Here is a 13298-nt window from a genome sequence, read left to right as displayed (position 1 = left end):
GGCCAGGCCAAGCACGGCTCCGTCCAAGGCCATGTTGAGCCCAACACGAATGTCAGGTCAGACTCAGATATTTTAAAATAAAAATATATGAAAAAAAACATAGAGTACTTATCCGAACCATTAATTCATTAAAACCGGCACGTGCCCTATTTTTTAAATTACGTATGGAAGCCCAAGAATGCGGCGAGCCGGCACACGTATCGCTGCCACCTGCCACCTTCTCCGGCGCCATCCACCTGTCGCCTCTTCCCTTCTTTAATAATCGCAGTATCTCCATCTCCATCGCCATCGCCATCTCCATTCAATCGATCGAAGTGAAGGAAAATCGGAGCCCGTTTACTTGATCAGTGGTTGTCCGTCGTCGTCATGGCGCAGGAGACGCTGAGGCTGGCGTCGTCGGCGATCGACCACGAGGGCCGTCTGCCGCGCAAGTACACCGGCGACGGCCAGGGCGCCGTCAAGGACGTGTCGCCGCCCTTGGAGTGGTATGGCGTCCCGGAGGCGGCGCGCTCGCTGGCCCTCGTGGTGGAGGACGTCGACGCGCCGGCTGAAGCCGACAGCCCCGTCGTCCCGTGGACGCACTGGGTCGTCGTCAACATCCCACCGACGGCCCGCGGCCTCCCCGAGGGCTTCTCCAGCAAGGAGGAGGCTGCCGGCGGCGAGTACGCCGGCATCAAGGAGGGGCACAACGACTGGAAGGTCCCCGGCTGGCGCGGCCCCAAGCCGCCCACCTCCGGCCACCGCATCTCCTTCAAGCTCTACGCCCTCGATCAACCCCTGCATCTCGGCAACAAGGTAAGCAATTTTCATATTTTTTTCATATAAAAACATTATTTAATACTAAAATTGCACATGAAAAACCTAAAAAAAAAATAAACCTTTGACGACAGGTGACGAAGGAAAAGCTTCAGGATTCCATGGAAGGGCATGTGGTTGGAGAAGCAGAACTGATAGCCATCTTTTAATTCCCCGTCGCTGTATCGCCTTTTTGTTTAACTGTGTGTTCTTGCGTTCTGAACAAAAATAAGAACTCAATGTTCTTGATCGCCCACCAGTTGCATCAATAAATTTCACTGTGTTTGTTAAAAGTGTTTGATCGATAATAGAGATGTACAACAAGACTCATAAAACCCCACTTTTAAGGTCTCTCTCCAGAGTCACAGAGATAAAACCAGACAACACCAATCACTGGACTCGTGGAATTTGCATCATCCTTCTCCTCTTGCTCGAGAACTCACTCGGCACGTCCTTATTCTTGGAAGCGATCGCATCCAGTGCTCGTCTCAGAGACTCCATAGAGGAGCTCAAGCAAGCAGTCTGCTTCCTCTCCTCCAGGCACAGCAAGAACGCACTGTGGGTTCTGCCCCCTAGTGACACCACTTCAGCCTTGATCGTTCTCAGCCCCAGCCTCTGAAACGCTTCAGTGAGTTGGGCAAACAGGTCCGGTCTGTCTTCACAGCAAACGGAAGCCTTCATGTAGAGATCTTCGTCGCCGCTGTCGTCGTCGTGGTGGCTGATGCTGCATTCCACGCTGACATCGTTCACTTCCTTTGGCACTGTGGAGACTTGGCTGATGTCTGATACCTTCCTCTTCAGTTCCTTCACTTGATCTATTACTTTCCCAAGAAGGCATGCCTTGTCCATCTAAAACCATACAAAGTTCACTTGTTTGAGCTATGCAAATCTCATGAATGGATGGACAGAATGAAATTTAGACGTAGCATCTCTGTGGGTGATCGATTCCTATTTTAGGTGCATCAGTTCTTCAATATCAAATGCACCTATTTAATAACAGTAGATGTGCAATTTCCTTTGGTTGATCCTAAGGAGGATTTTTTTTTTTGATGAACTTACAAGGTCGCTTATGGATTTACAATTAGAGATAAAAGGGAAAAGTTTTCAAAATTATAGGTGTAATTTCCTAAACTTCAACGAGTAGACTACAATAGATTTCAAAAAAAAAATGAAATTGAATAGGAAAAACAAAGAGAGATCTCACACCTTGGTAGAGTTGGGAACCAAGCGTCTGAGAGTGGAAAAATGAGCATTGATTCTCTCCCTGCGCCTCTGCTCGGCCTCCTTGTGAATCCTCAAGGCCACCAATTTCTCGGCCGTCGTCGGCGGTGACGACGGTGAAGGCACAAGCTTCGGCAGGGGATGTGGAGGGAGCGGTGGCGACCCTCGGAGGAGCACAGGGCCACTGGAAGAAGAGGAGAAGCTGCAGCCTTGTTCCTCCATGGCAATCTGTTATCTCAAGTCAATGCTGGCTCCAGTAACACCATTCCAAGTCCAAAAGGGCCAGCAGAGGGGAGTAGAATTTCTGATGAACTGCTGAAACTGATGGGTCCTCTGTAACATAACAATGGATGCAAATGCTCCAACTGCCCACTGCCAAAAGGACTTTGTTGCTTTGGCAGTATACGGCAGTGATTCCAGAAAAATGATTTCTTTCATCATTGGTCCATTTGATTCTGAAATCAGAAATTTGTTAAAATGAAGCCTTTAATTCTCTTTTATGAAAATAAAAAAGAAAGATCAAACCAAACCATATTCATATTTGTTATTTCAACAGTCCTCAAAGAATGGTTTAGAGGCATGCTAAAGTACACATTTTAGTAATAAAAATGCATTTTGATAAATCTGAAAATTTATGAGCATATATATATATTTGCTAAATTGTGCTTCTAAATTCCTGACAGAGTATTATACCAAATGAGGGAGTTGGAAAAGACTGACAAGGTCTTTATGAAGCTTCACTGAGACTTGATGCTGTTGTCCTTCATCTCCAACGATGTCTTTGCTGCACATTCTGTACCTGCTAAGGACAGGATTAGTAAAGATTTGTTGAAATCCAACAAAATTATAACAAAATGTTCTTAGGAATTAATAGCCTTTTAAGATTGATTACACAAGGAAATGTGTTTGAGTGAGAGTTCAACAGAACTTACCCTTACTAAGAACAATTAGGCATGTGAAAGCTTCTTCTGCTTCATAAATTTCAGCATAATAACAACCTTTAATGCTATACAATGCCAGACCATGACCTACAACAGCACCACAAAATGTGAACAACTAAGTCTAGCAGCAAATATAGTAGTAACCCAACTTTGAGGTGTGTAACAAATATGGTCTTAAATATCACTGATAAACACACAGTCAGCAACAATAATAACTCCTCTTTTTTTCTCATTAGAATCAGCAAAATAAAGTAGCACTATGTTTATCTGGGTAACTACAACCACTTGCCTCAAAAGTTGCTTTCAATTTACAAGATAGATGATAATCTGATTATGCCCCATGAAAACAATAAGATCAAGTAACCAACAGGGTCATGCTTATTCCATTAAGGAATGCTACATGCTATTTTTTAAGGAAAATAAATTGTCAATTGATGATGATTCTCGAAGGAAGAAGAACTCCTGGTGCATGCTCCTCGACAAGTGCATCCTCACAAACTAGTTTAAGAATGCTATTACTTGATTGGTTGTTCTTGTGCTTCATCTTCCTGAAGCTCTTGCCGAGAACCTGCTCAAACCAATTATCTAAAGGTCCTCGATCTTCTGATGACCAGGCTACTGCAAGTAGCAGCTCCATGACCTTTCGATCAATCTCCAGCAAAGAGTCTGAACCAAGAGTGCTTCGAAAGGTTCTGTTGATATCTTCCAAGATACTGTTGGCAAGGGCATCAAAATCAAAAGACGTAAAGTTCACTGTCGCATCAACTTGGTCGCAGAATTCTTTGATCCATGGCTCTGAGTTGTCAGATGTATACTTTTCTTTAAGACTAGAAGAATCATTATGATCATCTTCTGTCTCAACCTCTTCAATCGGCATATTCAAATCTAGGAAGCCCTTGGGCATTGTGTGTGTCCTTTTGCTGGACATGGACTTTCCGTAGCTCCTATCACAGTCATCAGGCAAATCGACTTTGCGCTTACTCGAAGAAGATGATTGTAAATATACTTGACTTGTACTGGGTTTTTGGATAGAAATAAGTGAGACTGCACTAGATTTTGGACTACTGCTATTAGTCTCCCGACAAGCTTCTAAGCAAATCTTCATCTGCCAACACTGAGCTGCCAGAATAGTCTCCTCGCAGAAACTACTGCAATCTTCTCTCCGAGCTAAGTTTTTTTCTATGGTTCTGCCCCAAGTCAGGATAAATATGGCATTGTTTATGCTATATTCCCTTCCATGAGAATCAGGAAATTTTCCAGTATGGATGGCCTGAGATAAGCTTTGCTGAACAAGAAAGTCTGCTTTATCTACATTTTCAAGGAAAACAACAGAATATGATCTCTTGCTTAGCCCTTCAGCAATAAGATCAACATTCAATTTTCCTCTGAATTGAACATTTTTTTCAGTTACCTCTTGTTGAGCACATATGCTACTGGGTCGAGCAATACCGTCCTCATAACTTAGATCAATGCAAATAAAGTTATCTTTGTTTCCATGTATTAATTCTGAAAGTGCCACTGCTAGTCTCTTCTTGCCCATCTTATCTGGACCATGAAAATTAAGCCAAATGTCTCTTCGCAGTCTACCACGATGCCTTTCATCAATTTTACAACGGAATATGGCTTGGCTAATAGCAATAGCTGCTTCTTCTTGTCGGCCAACTTTATCAATGAGACTTTTACAAAATGATTTGTAGCTACTCAGGTCAATATTTTGCATTATACTGGATGAGCCTAACAAAGGGGATTTGTCATAAGAAGAAACACAGGCATTTGAGACTTGTGAAAATGAGTGGATTGGATTGACTGGGTACGGATTGACTGGGTACACACTCTTTGCCAGGTAATCTTGAATGCTAGAGCAGGAAAATGCTGCGACAGGAACATCTGATACATTTCTTTTGGCAGTATCGACTGAGGGTAAGCAACGTGATATTTTCTCCACATGACTTTTTTGAACTTCCCTAGCAGGTTTTTCCTCCTTTGAAAGAGGCTCAGGAAGGTTACCCAAAACCAAATTTGTTGCAACTGATGTTATAGAGGAAGGGGAAGCATGTTCATCACCTTGGTGATGGGGGATATCCACTCTCTGAAGCTGTTCACTTTTTGAAAGTCTGACCTGGTGTTTTGATAGTAGGTCATTTTTTCTTGATTCCACGACTAAAGGCAATGAGATACTCTGGCTGGCCACAGTGACCGTCTGAGTGCCTACTGAGATAGATAGTGAATTGCCAAGTGTTTGAGATTCTTCAGGTTTTTCAGTAACCTTACTGGAGGCTCTATTTTTGCAAGAAATACTAGAAGTATAAGTGGTACAAGGAATTTCAGGGTAATTGACAGTTTTTCTTGTATGACAATTATGGAGTTGCCGGCACACTTCATTCCACTTGTTTTTCAATTCCATACTTTTAGCATTCAATAAACCATCATCGTCTTTAGCCTGCAGTTGAGAAAATCACATGATATGAATCCAAAAAACAAACAAAGATAAGTAGATTACCAAAAAAATTTATGTTTGGCTTTGTCTTGAGCTTAAAGTGACAAAGCAGTGTCATGACACATGGTAATTCAATGAGATTACTGAATAGTTATTGAGGTAAACTAAGAGATTTTCTTAATTGCTTAGTACAGCGAATAGACATGAATATTACTAGAAAATGTACCTGTGCTGCATTATATTCATTGTTCAAGCCAGTTGTGTTGGCTTTCTGAAGCCAAAACGGCAAGGTATCTTTTTTATTTTCACAAACTGAAGATGATTGTCCCTTGAGAAAAATGGAAAGTTCTTCTTCATACTTATCATTACAAAGTTCACAGCGGGATGCTGGTGGAGAAACACTGCTGCCAAGGTCTTTAGACTCGCATGCTGTAGGGAAAAAGCCTCCAAACGGAACAAATGATTCCATCATGCTGTAACATAATGCAGCATAGTTGAGATTCTAAGAACAAAACTTTTCATAAGCTATAACATAGTGAAGTTTCACCTCAACAAAGAAAATCGTTAAAAATCATCATAAGCCAACTAAAACAAGTATCAGACCCCAATTTAAGAACCAACTCATAGTGCTTCAGCGCATTCCTAAACTAGAAGTTTGTTGTTGAGACATTGTATAGCAAAAGATAATTTAACTCTAGGGCAAGTGCTGTTTCATTAGCTGCAAATGTAGACAAGCTATCTATAGCCAAGGATCTATTCCAAAATTTTTCTTCTCAATTGTGGAAAAGAACTGAAATGACTACTAATAGATAGATCCATCAGATTAGGAGACCACAGATTCCAGGGAAACGTGGCCCTAGTACTCAAAACAGATAGAAAACCTAATATTTCTTCAGAATTTGAGATAGTAGACAAGGGCCTTTACTTCTCTGCATATATAAGTGACTGTATGATATCATATGCCTTTGATTACAACATCTTGGTGGCAAATCCAAAACACGTGATGGTTTCTTTATTCCCCTCAGGATATTTGGGACAATCTAATAAAGCAAAATGATAGTCAAGTAAAACCTAAGGGCATGCATAAAAAGAGGCCTTCGTAAAAGAGTATCAGTTAGAATAAGCTCTTTTCTATGGAAAGGATATACGGATGAGACAGGGAACTTAATATCAAAGTTTTCATATAGTAAGTATTTCACTTTGAACGTCAATAAATATCTTGAAATTAAAAGGACAAAAAGGTTATACCACTACACTCACATGGGAAATTTTTCACACCAATTATGCTATCGAGCAATTAAGTAGAAATTTCAGGACAAGCTGAAGTTTTTGTCACAAATCAAAGATCTATTTGAGTCTACTTGAAATACCTTCTTTTTATAAAAGAACCCATTATTTCTTGGATCTAGTCCTTTGTGTCAAAAAAATTTAAAAAAACACACAGAATCTAGTTGTATCACATTTTAGACAGTAAATGAATTCAAAACCTTCACAATGACAATTTACTCGACAAGTTAAATTTTAGTGGATGGTAAAATTTGTGCCAGTTACAAGAAGTTGATAGCCAAGAGGCATGCTAAGTAAAAAAACTATAAACCAATAGAAAGGTAGAATTCAAATGTCATCCAAGGCTTAATTTTCACATATTGAGTATGAGAAACTCTGAAGTTCACTGAAAACACAGAGCATAATGAAAGGTCAGCTAAGCGGGAGAAGGTTCGACTAGCACAATAACCTCATCGCCATCATATAAGAATTTGAAGGAAAATAACAGTTTCACAGACATAGATCAAAATGATAAGTTCTAATTCACATACCTGGGAGGTCTAGTAAGTGATGAACCCATCCCACTTCTCACTGAAGTGATCGGCAAAAGCTGCAAGTTCCAATCTTTATCCAGCAATGGATGCCTAGACAGGAACTTCATGTATGTTTCATATGTCGCAGACCAAGCCATCACCCACAGCCTACCTCGGTAAACCTCGAGCAACCTTGTGAGCTCAGAGACCAAACGCCTTTCGTGCTCATCACATTCAGCTTTACATTCCACCATCTCCTTCAAATCTCCTATATTCACCACCACTCCGGGCATCGCCGCTTCCTTTTCCAACTCCATCAGTCTAGCATCGACGGAAGACAAATCACAGCGGCCAGTGCTGAGCTCCGCCAACAACTTCTCAATGCTAACGAGTTCGATTCCACGAATTTCCAGAGGCAAGATCGCCCAATTTTGCCGCTCAACGGCCTGGGCGAAGTCTCTGGCTGCCTCAGCGGCCCCGACACCTATGAGCATCGGGTTCGTTGCGTCTCCTTTCCGGGATAGAATATCTCCAATCCTGCGACAGTTCTCGTCGCCGCCGTCGGAGCAAAGCTGACCGGCCGCAGGGGCAAAGGGAAAAGCGATCCTCCTCGTAGTGACCGGCGGCTCAAATCCATCTCCGGCCGAGAAATTGCACAAGAACAACGGCGCACACTTGGCGGCGCGAGGGAATCGGAGGATGGTCGGAGGGGGGCGGAGGATGGCAAACTTGACGTCCACGCTCTGGAATCCGGCGTCACCGAACACCCGACTAACAGTAGGATCATCCAAAATCGCAAGAACCATCTGCTGCATCTCCACCTTCACCCCGGAGAAGGTTGACACGACGCCGGAGGCGGCGTTCTGCTGCTGCTGCTGCTGGTACAGATGGAAACTCTCAGGATTCCTCCTCTGGTTCGCCTGAGACCGCTTTATAGCCGCCATAAGCGAGTTCGAAACCGGCGGCTCATCCCCGCCCTCCTCCCTTTGACCCCCAGACGACGAAGGCAGCCGGTCGAGCGCCATCCCGAAGCATCGCTCGAGCGCCCTGAGCTGCATCCTGGCCGAGTACGAGACGCTCCGCACGCGCAAGAGCGCATCGCGCAGGATAGGAAGAAGAAGCAGACTGCGCGCCGGATCCGGATCCCCCTCCGCCGGCGGGCTGGAGGAGGAGCGCGTACACGACATGGAGGGACGTCGTCTGCGCGTGCGCGCGGCGTCTGGCGACGGCCACCCCCTCGTCGAGGGCGACCCCCGCCTCCGCCGCCAGGCACGCGCGGGCGCTGCTAACCGGCGTCGGCATCCCCTTGCGGCCGCGGCCACGGACCATATACCAATACAACTTCACTTTACTTCCAATATTAAATTTCTCCCCTTCGCTAATATTCTAATCTCCGAGGGGCTCTCCGTAAATAGTACAAAACCCACGCCGCCACCACCTCCGCCGACTCCACCGAGTCGCTCCGCTTGTTATAAAAGAGAGACGGCTGCAAAAGCTGGCCGCCTCCCATTGGCCAACTCTCCATTGGATAACTGGGCCCCGCCGGCTGGGAATCGCTGACCCGGACAAATCAAGAATAAAAAAACCGGTACGGTTCGACCGCAATAATTGAACACATTCCGGTCGAATTCGGTAGTTTTGGACAGCATGAATAAAGAGGCGCATGAAGTTTTTGATGCGACCACAAATTTTTAGCTGAGAAAGGCCAAGCACCGTGCGGTGTGTGTTTTTGTCATCATCAAAGTTCCCCTCAAGTGGCAAAATTGAAATTCGAAGAGGCAAGTCAAGTGAGGGGGCAAACTCATGCTCAACTCCGGCTCGATCGATACAATCAAGTGATCACACTCATTCTCATTGAATCCTAATTCGTCCATTCTTATATACGAATGTCAAATATTTTACGATGATGTCTATATATTTGTCGAATGAGTACTAAGTTATATCAAAATAAGAGAAGTGTGTTTGTTACATATAAAATCAATCTACATAAGTCATGGATTAATTGATTAATTATATCATTAAAAATAGTAATAATGTTAATAGCAATTAAACACAATCATAAAATAAAAGTTTAAAATTAATAAATAAGAAATTGTAGAACATTAATTGCTTATCCCCTCGTTGACTAGCAATAGTTGTTCGATAGGATGAAGACAAAAAAAAATTTATAAAAAAAAATTGTAGAATCATAAAATGATTGCATAAAGTAGTTGACTTCTATGTTGACTTTGTCATCCCCATTACTAACCCTCAAAAGCCTCCAACAACTAATAAAATGATGGCTTAATTAGCATGAACACATTTTCATAAATTATTATAAAGAGTTTAGTTTTATAAATACAATTGTTGATCACACCAAAATATGTTTATCTCTTGAAAATAGTACATTTACTATTTCCACTAACAGCTCATGTGTTTTCCTATTGAAGCAAATCGAATCAAATCAATAATTCACTTTAAAAAGTTAAAAAGGAGAGAAAGATATAGATAAAATTTTTGATAAGAAACTATTGACAAGAAAGAGAATAAGAACCCTAATCCTTTTGCCTACCATTTACATCACCTCAAACCCTTTAGAATCAAAATAAATACACAATAAATATACAATGAAAAAAGAAAAGACAAAAAACTTTCTTTGAAATGGAAATTTAGGGGATTCTTGACCGTCCACTTGGCGTACCTTTCTTGGACTGTCGCATTAGAATCGAATAGAAGTCAAAATAAACTCGATAGACTTAGAAATGTTCCACATTCCCCTTCTTTCATTATTGACATAAACACCCTCATACTTGTTTTTTTTTTGAGTGATCTTTATCAATTTGATTAGTCATCATCTTTGTCTCCTTCCTTTCCTTATAAATTTAAAATAATTCTATGGGGTTTTAAAAAATTATGTATTTTTATTTTCTAATTTCTACTCTCTAAATTGATATGTAATAGTTTAAGAAGGTATATTTTTAAAATGTCTATTATTTATTACTAAAGTATTTATTTTACACTATCTAAACCACTCATTTAAAGAAACATTTGGGCATCAATAAAATAATTATATGTCAAAGAACATTTTAAAAAAGATAACAAAAAAATAAGGCACTTTTAAAATTCTTCAAAAAGCTACTTGACATGCAATAAATAAAACAATTTATTATTTAATGGAAAAAGATAATGGGAAACAAAAAGACAGAAACCATGCATGGCAATTATTTGTACTTTTGAAAATGTTTGTCTTTCTAATTATTCAGTCTAGTGCACTTTGTAATGAAATATATATATATATATTAAAAAACTTCACTTTTCCTCTAAAGTAATTGTAAATATGTTTTGACTCTTTCTTACGTTTGAGAAAATATTAACACTTGTGTGTTTTTTTACAAACTCTTTCTACATAAACTATAGAACAAAGTGCAAACTTCTTAAATTCATTATTCATCAAGGGATAAAAAATAGCTTTATTAGTGTGCTAATCACTCAAATGTATTAATCTAAACTATTCAAATGGGATGAACATATTTCCATGTGGGGATCATGATGTTCCATTGCAACTTGAGATGAAGTCAACTATTACCTTTACAAATTGTTTTGAAGCCCTTTTTTTCTTTTATTTATTTTGTTAAAGGAAAAGAGAATACTTTTCATTCAAAGTCATGACAAATTTCCTTTTAAATCACTATGAATGCTCTTATCTTTTCACTAAATAGACAATTCTCTTGTTTGTGTTCTCACAAAAAAAAAAAGAAAGATGAATGAACGTTTACATTTAGAAAAAAAACAATATTATTAAAAATCTTTTAGGACTACATTTGTTAAAAGAGGTGCAAGAGTGAGACAAGACAAAATTTACCTTTTAACATTTACATCTTAAAAATATATATTTTTTTAAAAAACCTATTTTGTATTTTTATGTAGAATTGGACTCTTTTTGGCTTTAAAAGATTTGTTTCTTAAACTATAATCATAACAATTAAAATATGTTTGGTGTTAAAGCAAAGTTGAGAGATCTAAGGAACAAATATAATATGAATTTTTCAGAGCCATAAATAAAAAAAAAGATGCTGCATTGGATTGCATACTTTAATGTATGCCTAGATTCCTTCATCAACACTGTGAGCTTTGAGGGTGAACAAGTTGAATAAAGCACAAAATAACATATCTCAATTGGGGGAGAAGGATGAAGATGAATAGATTCAATGCATCAAAAGATATGGATGCCAACGCTTTGGAACCCGAACGACCAGAGTTACCATTCCTAGCCTTTCCGATCGATCGAACCGACATGAGTGTGACTCTATTGGATTGGCATCCGATTCTCGATCGAACCTAATCGGCTCATAAACGTGCCAAGTTGTTGTGAATGTGGAACTCCCTAAAAGGAAGTTGTTAATGCCGATAATTAACATCCTTGTTCTAGCACTACCTTCTAATCGAGTCCTTGTTCTTGAGCTCTCAAAGTTAAACACTTTGGAAATCACGACTAGTGCTTGAATCTACTAAGATGTCATAATTCACAAATGGTCCCTCCTTGCTTTGTGCCCTGGCTCTCATCAAGCTCTTCCCTCTCCATCCACGCATGTGCAGTAGCCATTTGCAGTAGGCAAGGAAGTCTCACTGTCACCCCTTTAAACACTTGGGGCGAAACCTAACCTTTTGCCCTGCCTCAGATCTCATCTAGTGCCCCACTGCCCCTCCAGAATGCCATGACCAGCTTTGCGGTGGCAATGAGAGGATTCATGTTTGATCATTGACTATGACTTTGACAGGCGCAGCCTAATTGTGTGAGATTGTTCCTAGATGAGCTTCCATTCTGCTTTACCTCTGCAACTTTGTCTTTGCCGACTCGAGCTCACAGCCAAATCCTGAAAGTCCGGTCCTGCCCAAAAGTTGGCCAGAAATATCTCGTTGTACTCATTTTGGTTTTTCGAGCTCTTGAAGTTCGAAAAACATGAAAAATCATGAGCTCTTGAAGTTCTTGGGATTCCCTGGCAGTTTGCAACGATGCAGACAAAAGATTTGGAGCCTGAGCAGACAAAAAATAATGCAGGAGCAGTGTTAATGAATCTCACAAAAGATTTTTCCCAGTCCAGAATCATTAAAGTGAAAGAGAAGTCTGCTTAGCTGTAAGACATTCTACGTCAAGGGATCGAAGTCTACAGCAGTTATGATAGTTACATTTGGGCTTCAATTATTGTCAGTTCACATGCAGCGACTGTTCATTCCAGAAATTGGCATTGCGTTCGAAGGAGGAGCTGATTGTGACAGGGACAAGAATTGGCAGGGTGCGATCATGGGCATTTGTCAAATTTAGGCGTGCCATCTGCTTTCAGGCACTGAGCCCAGAATACTGCAGAAATTGACTGTGTTATCTATTTATCTATCAATCAGGCTGAGTGGCTTTCGAGTCAGCTTGAGCATTAGCCGCCGTCTGAAGCTTTTGCCTCTTCTTTTGGCGTGACAAGATGGCACTGTCTTGATTTTGGACACTCATCCTGCAGCTTGGCTTGTGGGCTCAGTGGCATTTTCACGAGCAAAGAAAAGGACAGACAGAATCGCGCATGGTTATCATCCAAACACTTTTTATTAATGAAAAAATTATCAAAAAATATATTGTTATTTCTTGTTTAATTACCTTTAAGTTTGAGAAACTGACCACGCAAACCAGACTTTAAGCAGGTTAGTGCTGCCATTGTTGACGTGGAATTGCAAACTGATGGAAGAAGTCTTTGATGTTGTGAAGATGTCTTGCCAAAGATACGGCCCGGCCCATCTTAATTTGAGTAGGCTCGAAGGACTCAACTCGTACTAGCTAGTCGATCTCTTGCAAACTTGGAGCGTCTTTAACAACTAAATGTATATCCCAAACATCTTCGATTATCAACATCTTCTAGTTTCCTTAGACTCTCAGCCCTCCTCGCCGCTTTCGTTAGTTTGTTAAGTTCTTAGAAGTTCTTCGAATATCTTGAACCTCTTGCAAGTTGATAAAAATTCCTGCTCCGATTGGTATTGTGTACTCAAAAACTTGATTGGTAAATCAACCTAAACAAACTAAAAGAGGAAATGGTGGGTGTAATCTAAAAGGTTTTGTTAAAGAAACAAAATATTCAAATCACA

General features: G+C 40.7%; 3 protein-coding genes across 3 annotated transcripts; 1 reads left to right on the top strand and 2 right to left on the bottom strand.

The window, feature by feature from the left end:
* Positions 1–278: 278 nt before the first annotated feature.
* LOC141824479 (uncharacterized) lies at positions 279–1051 on the top strand. Its single transcript, XM_074711777.1, has 2 exons — positions 279–795; positions 891–1051. Exons 1-2 carry the CDS (start codon positions 367–369, stop codon positions 963–965), a joined length of 504 nt encoding a protein of 167 aa, XP_074567878.1. The 5' UTR covers positions 279–366; the 3' UTR covers positions 966–1051.
* A 50-nt stretch (positions 1052–1101) lies between these two features.
* On the bottom strand, positions 1102–2419 carry LOC141824478 (transcription factor bHLH30-like). Its single transcript, XM_074711776.1, has 2 exons — positions 2002–2419; positions 1102–1644 (listed from the first exon to the last, which is right to left on the bottom strand). The coding sequence occupies exons 1-2, from the start codon at positions 2236–2238 to the stop codon at positions 1186–1188; spliced, it is 696 nt and encodes a 231-aa protein (XP_074567877.1). The 5' UTR covers positions 2239–2419; the 3' UTR covers positions 1102–1185.
* Positions 2420–3160: 741 nt separating this feature from the next.
* Positions 3161–8593, bottom strand: LOC141825292 (protein DWARF 53-LIKE-like). The gene is given in 4 exon segments (XM_074712681.1): positions 3161–5397; positions 5621–5867; positions 7212–8302; positions 8304–8593. Coding segments are annotated over 4 exon segments (3570 nt in total). The 5' UTR covers positions 8523–8593; the 3' UTR covers positions 3161–3384.
* Between the last annotated feature and the right edge of the window lie 4705 nt (positions 8594–13298).

This window comes from Curcuma longa, chromosome 3 (genome assembly GCF_044706935.1).
Source record: "Curcuma longa cultivar G26 ecotype Majalengka, Jawa Barat chromosome 3, ITB_CL_G26_1.1, whole genome shotgun sequence".
In the NCBI taxonomy this organism is placed as follows: Eukaryota; Viridiplantae; Streptophyta; class Magnoliopsida; order Zingiberales; family Zingiberaceae; genus Curcuma; species Curcuma longa.
The sequence above is the reverse complement of the archived record's forward strand: the minus strand, read 5'-3'. Positions and strand labels throughout refer to the sequence as shown.

Coding starts and splice junctions, on each gene's coding strand:
- LOC141824479 (XM_074711777.1), top strand. CDS start 367: ATGGCGCAGGAGACGCTGAGGCTGGCGTCGTCGGCGATCGACCACGAG. Junction 796..890: donor CCCTGCATCTCGGCAACAAG/GTAAGCAATTTT, acceptor CTTTGACGACAG/GTGACGAAGGAAAAGCTTCA.
- LOC141824478 (XM_074711776.1), bottom strand. CDS start 2,238: ATGGAGGAACAAGGCTGCAGCTTCTCCTCTTCTTCCAGTGGCCCTGTG. Junction 1,645..2,001: donor TGGTTCCCAACTCTACCAAG/GTGTGAGATCTC, acceptor GTATGGTTTTAG/ATGGACAAGGCATGCCTTCT.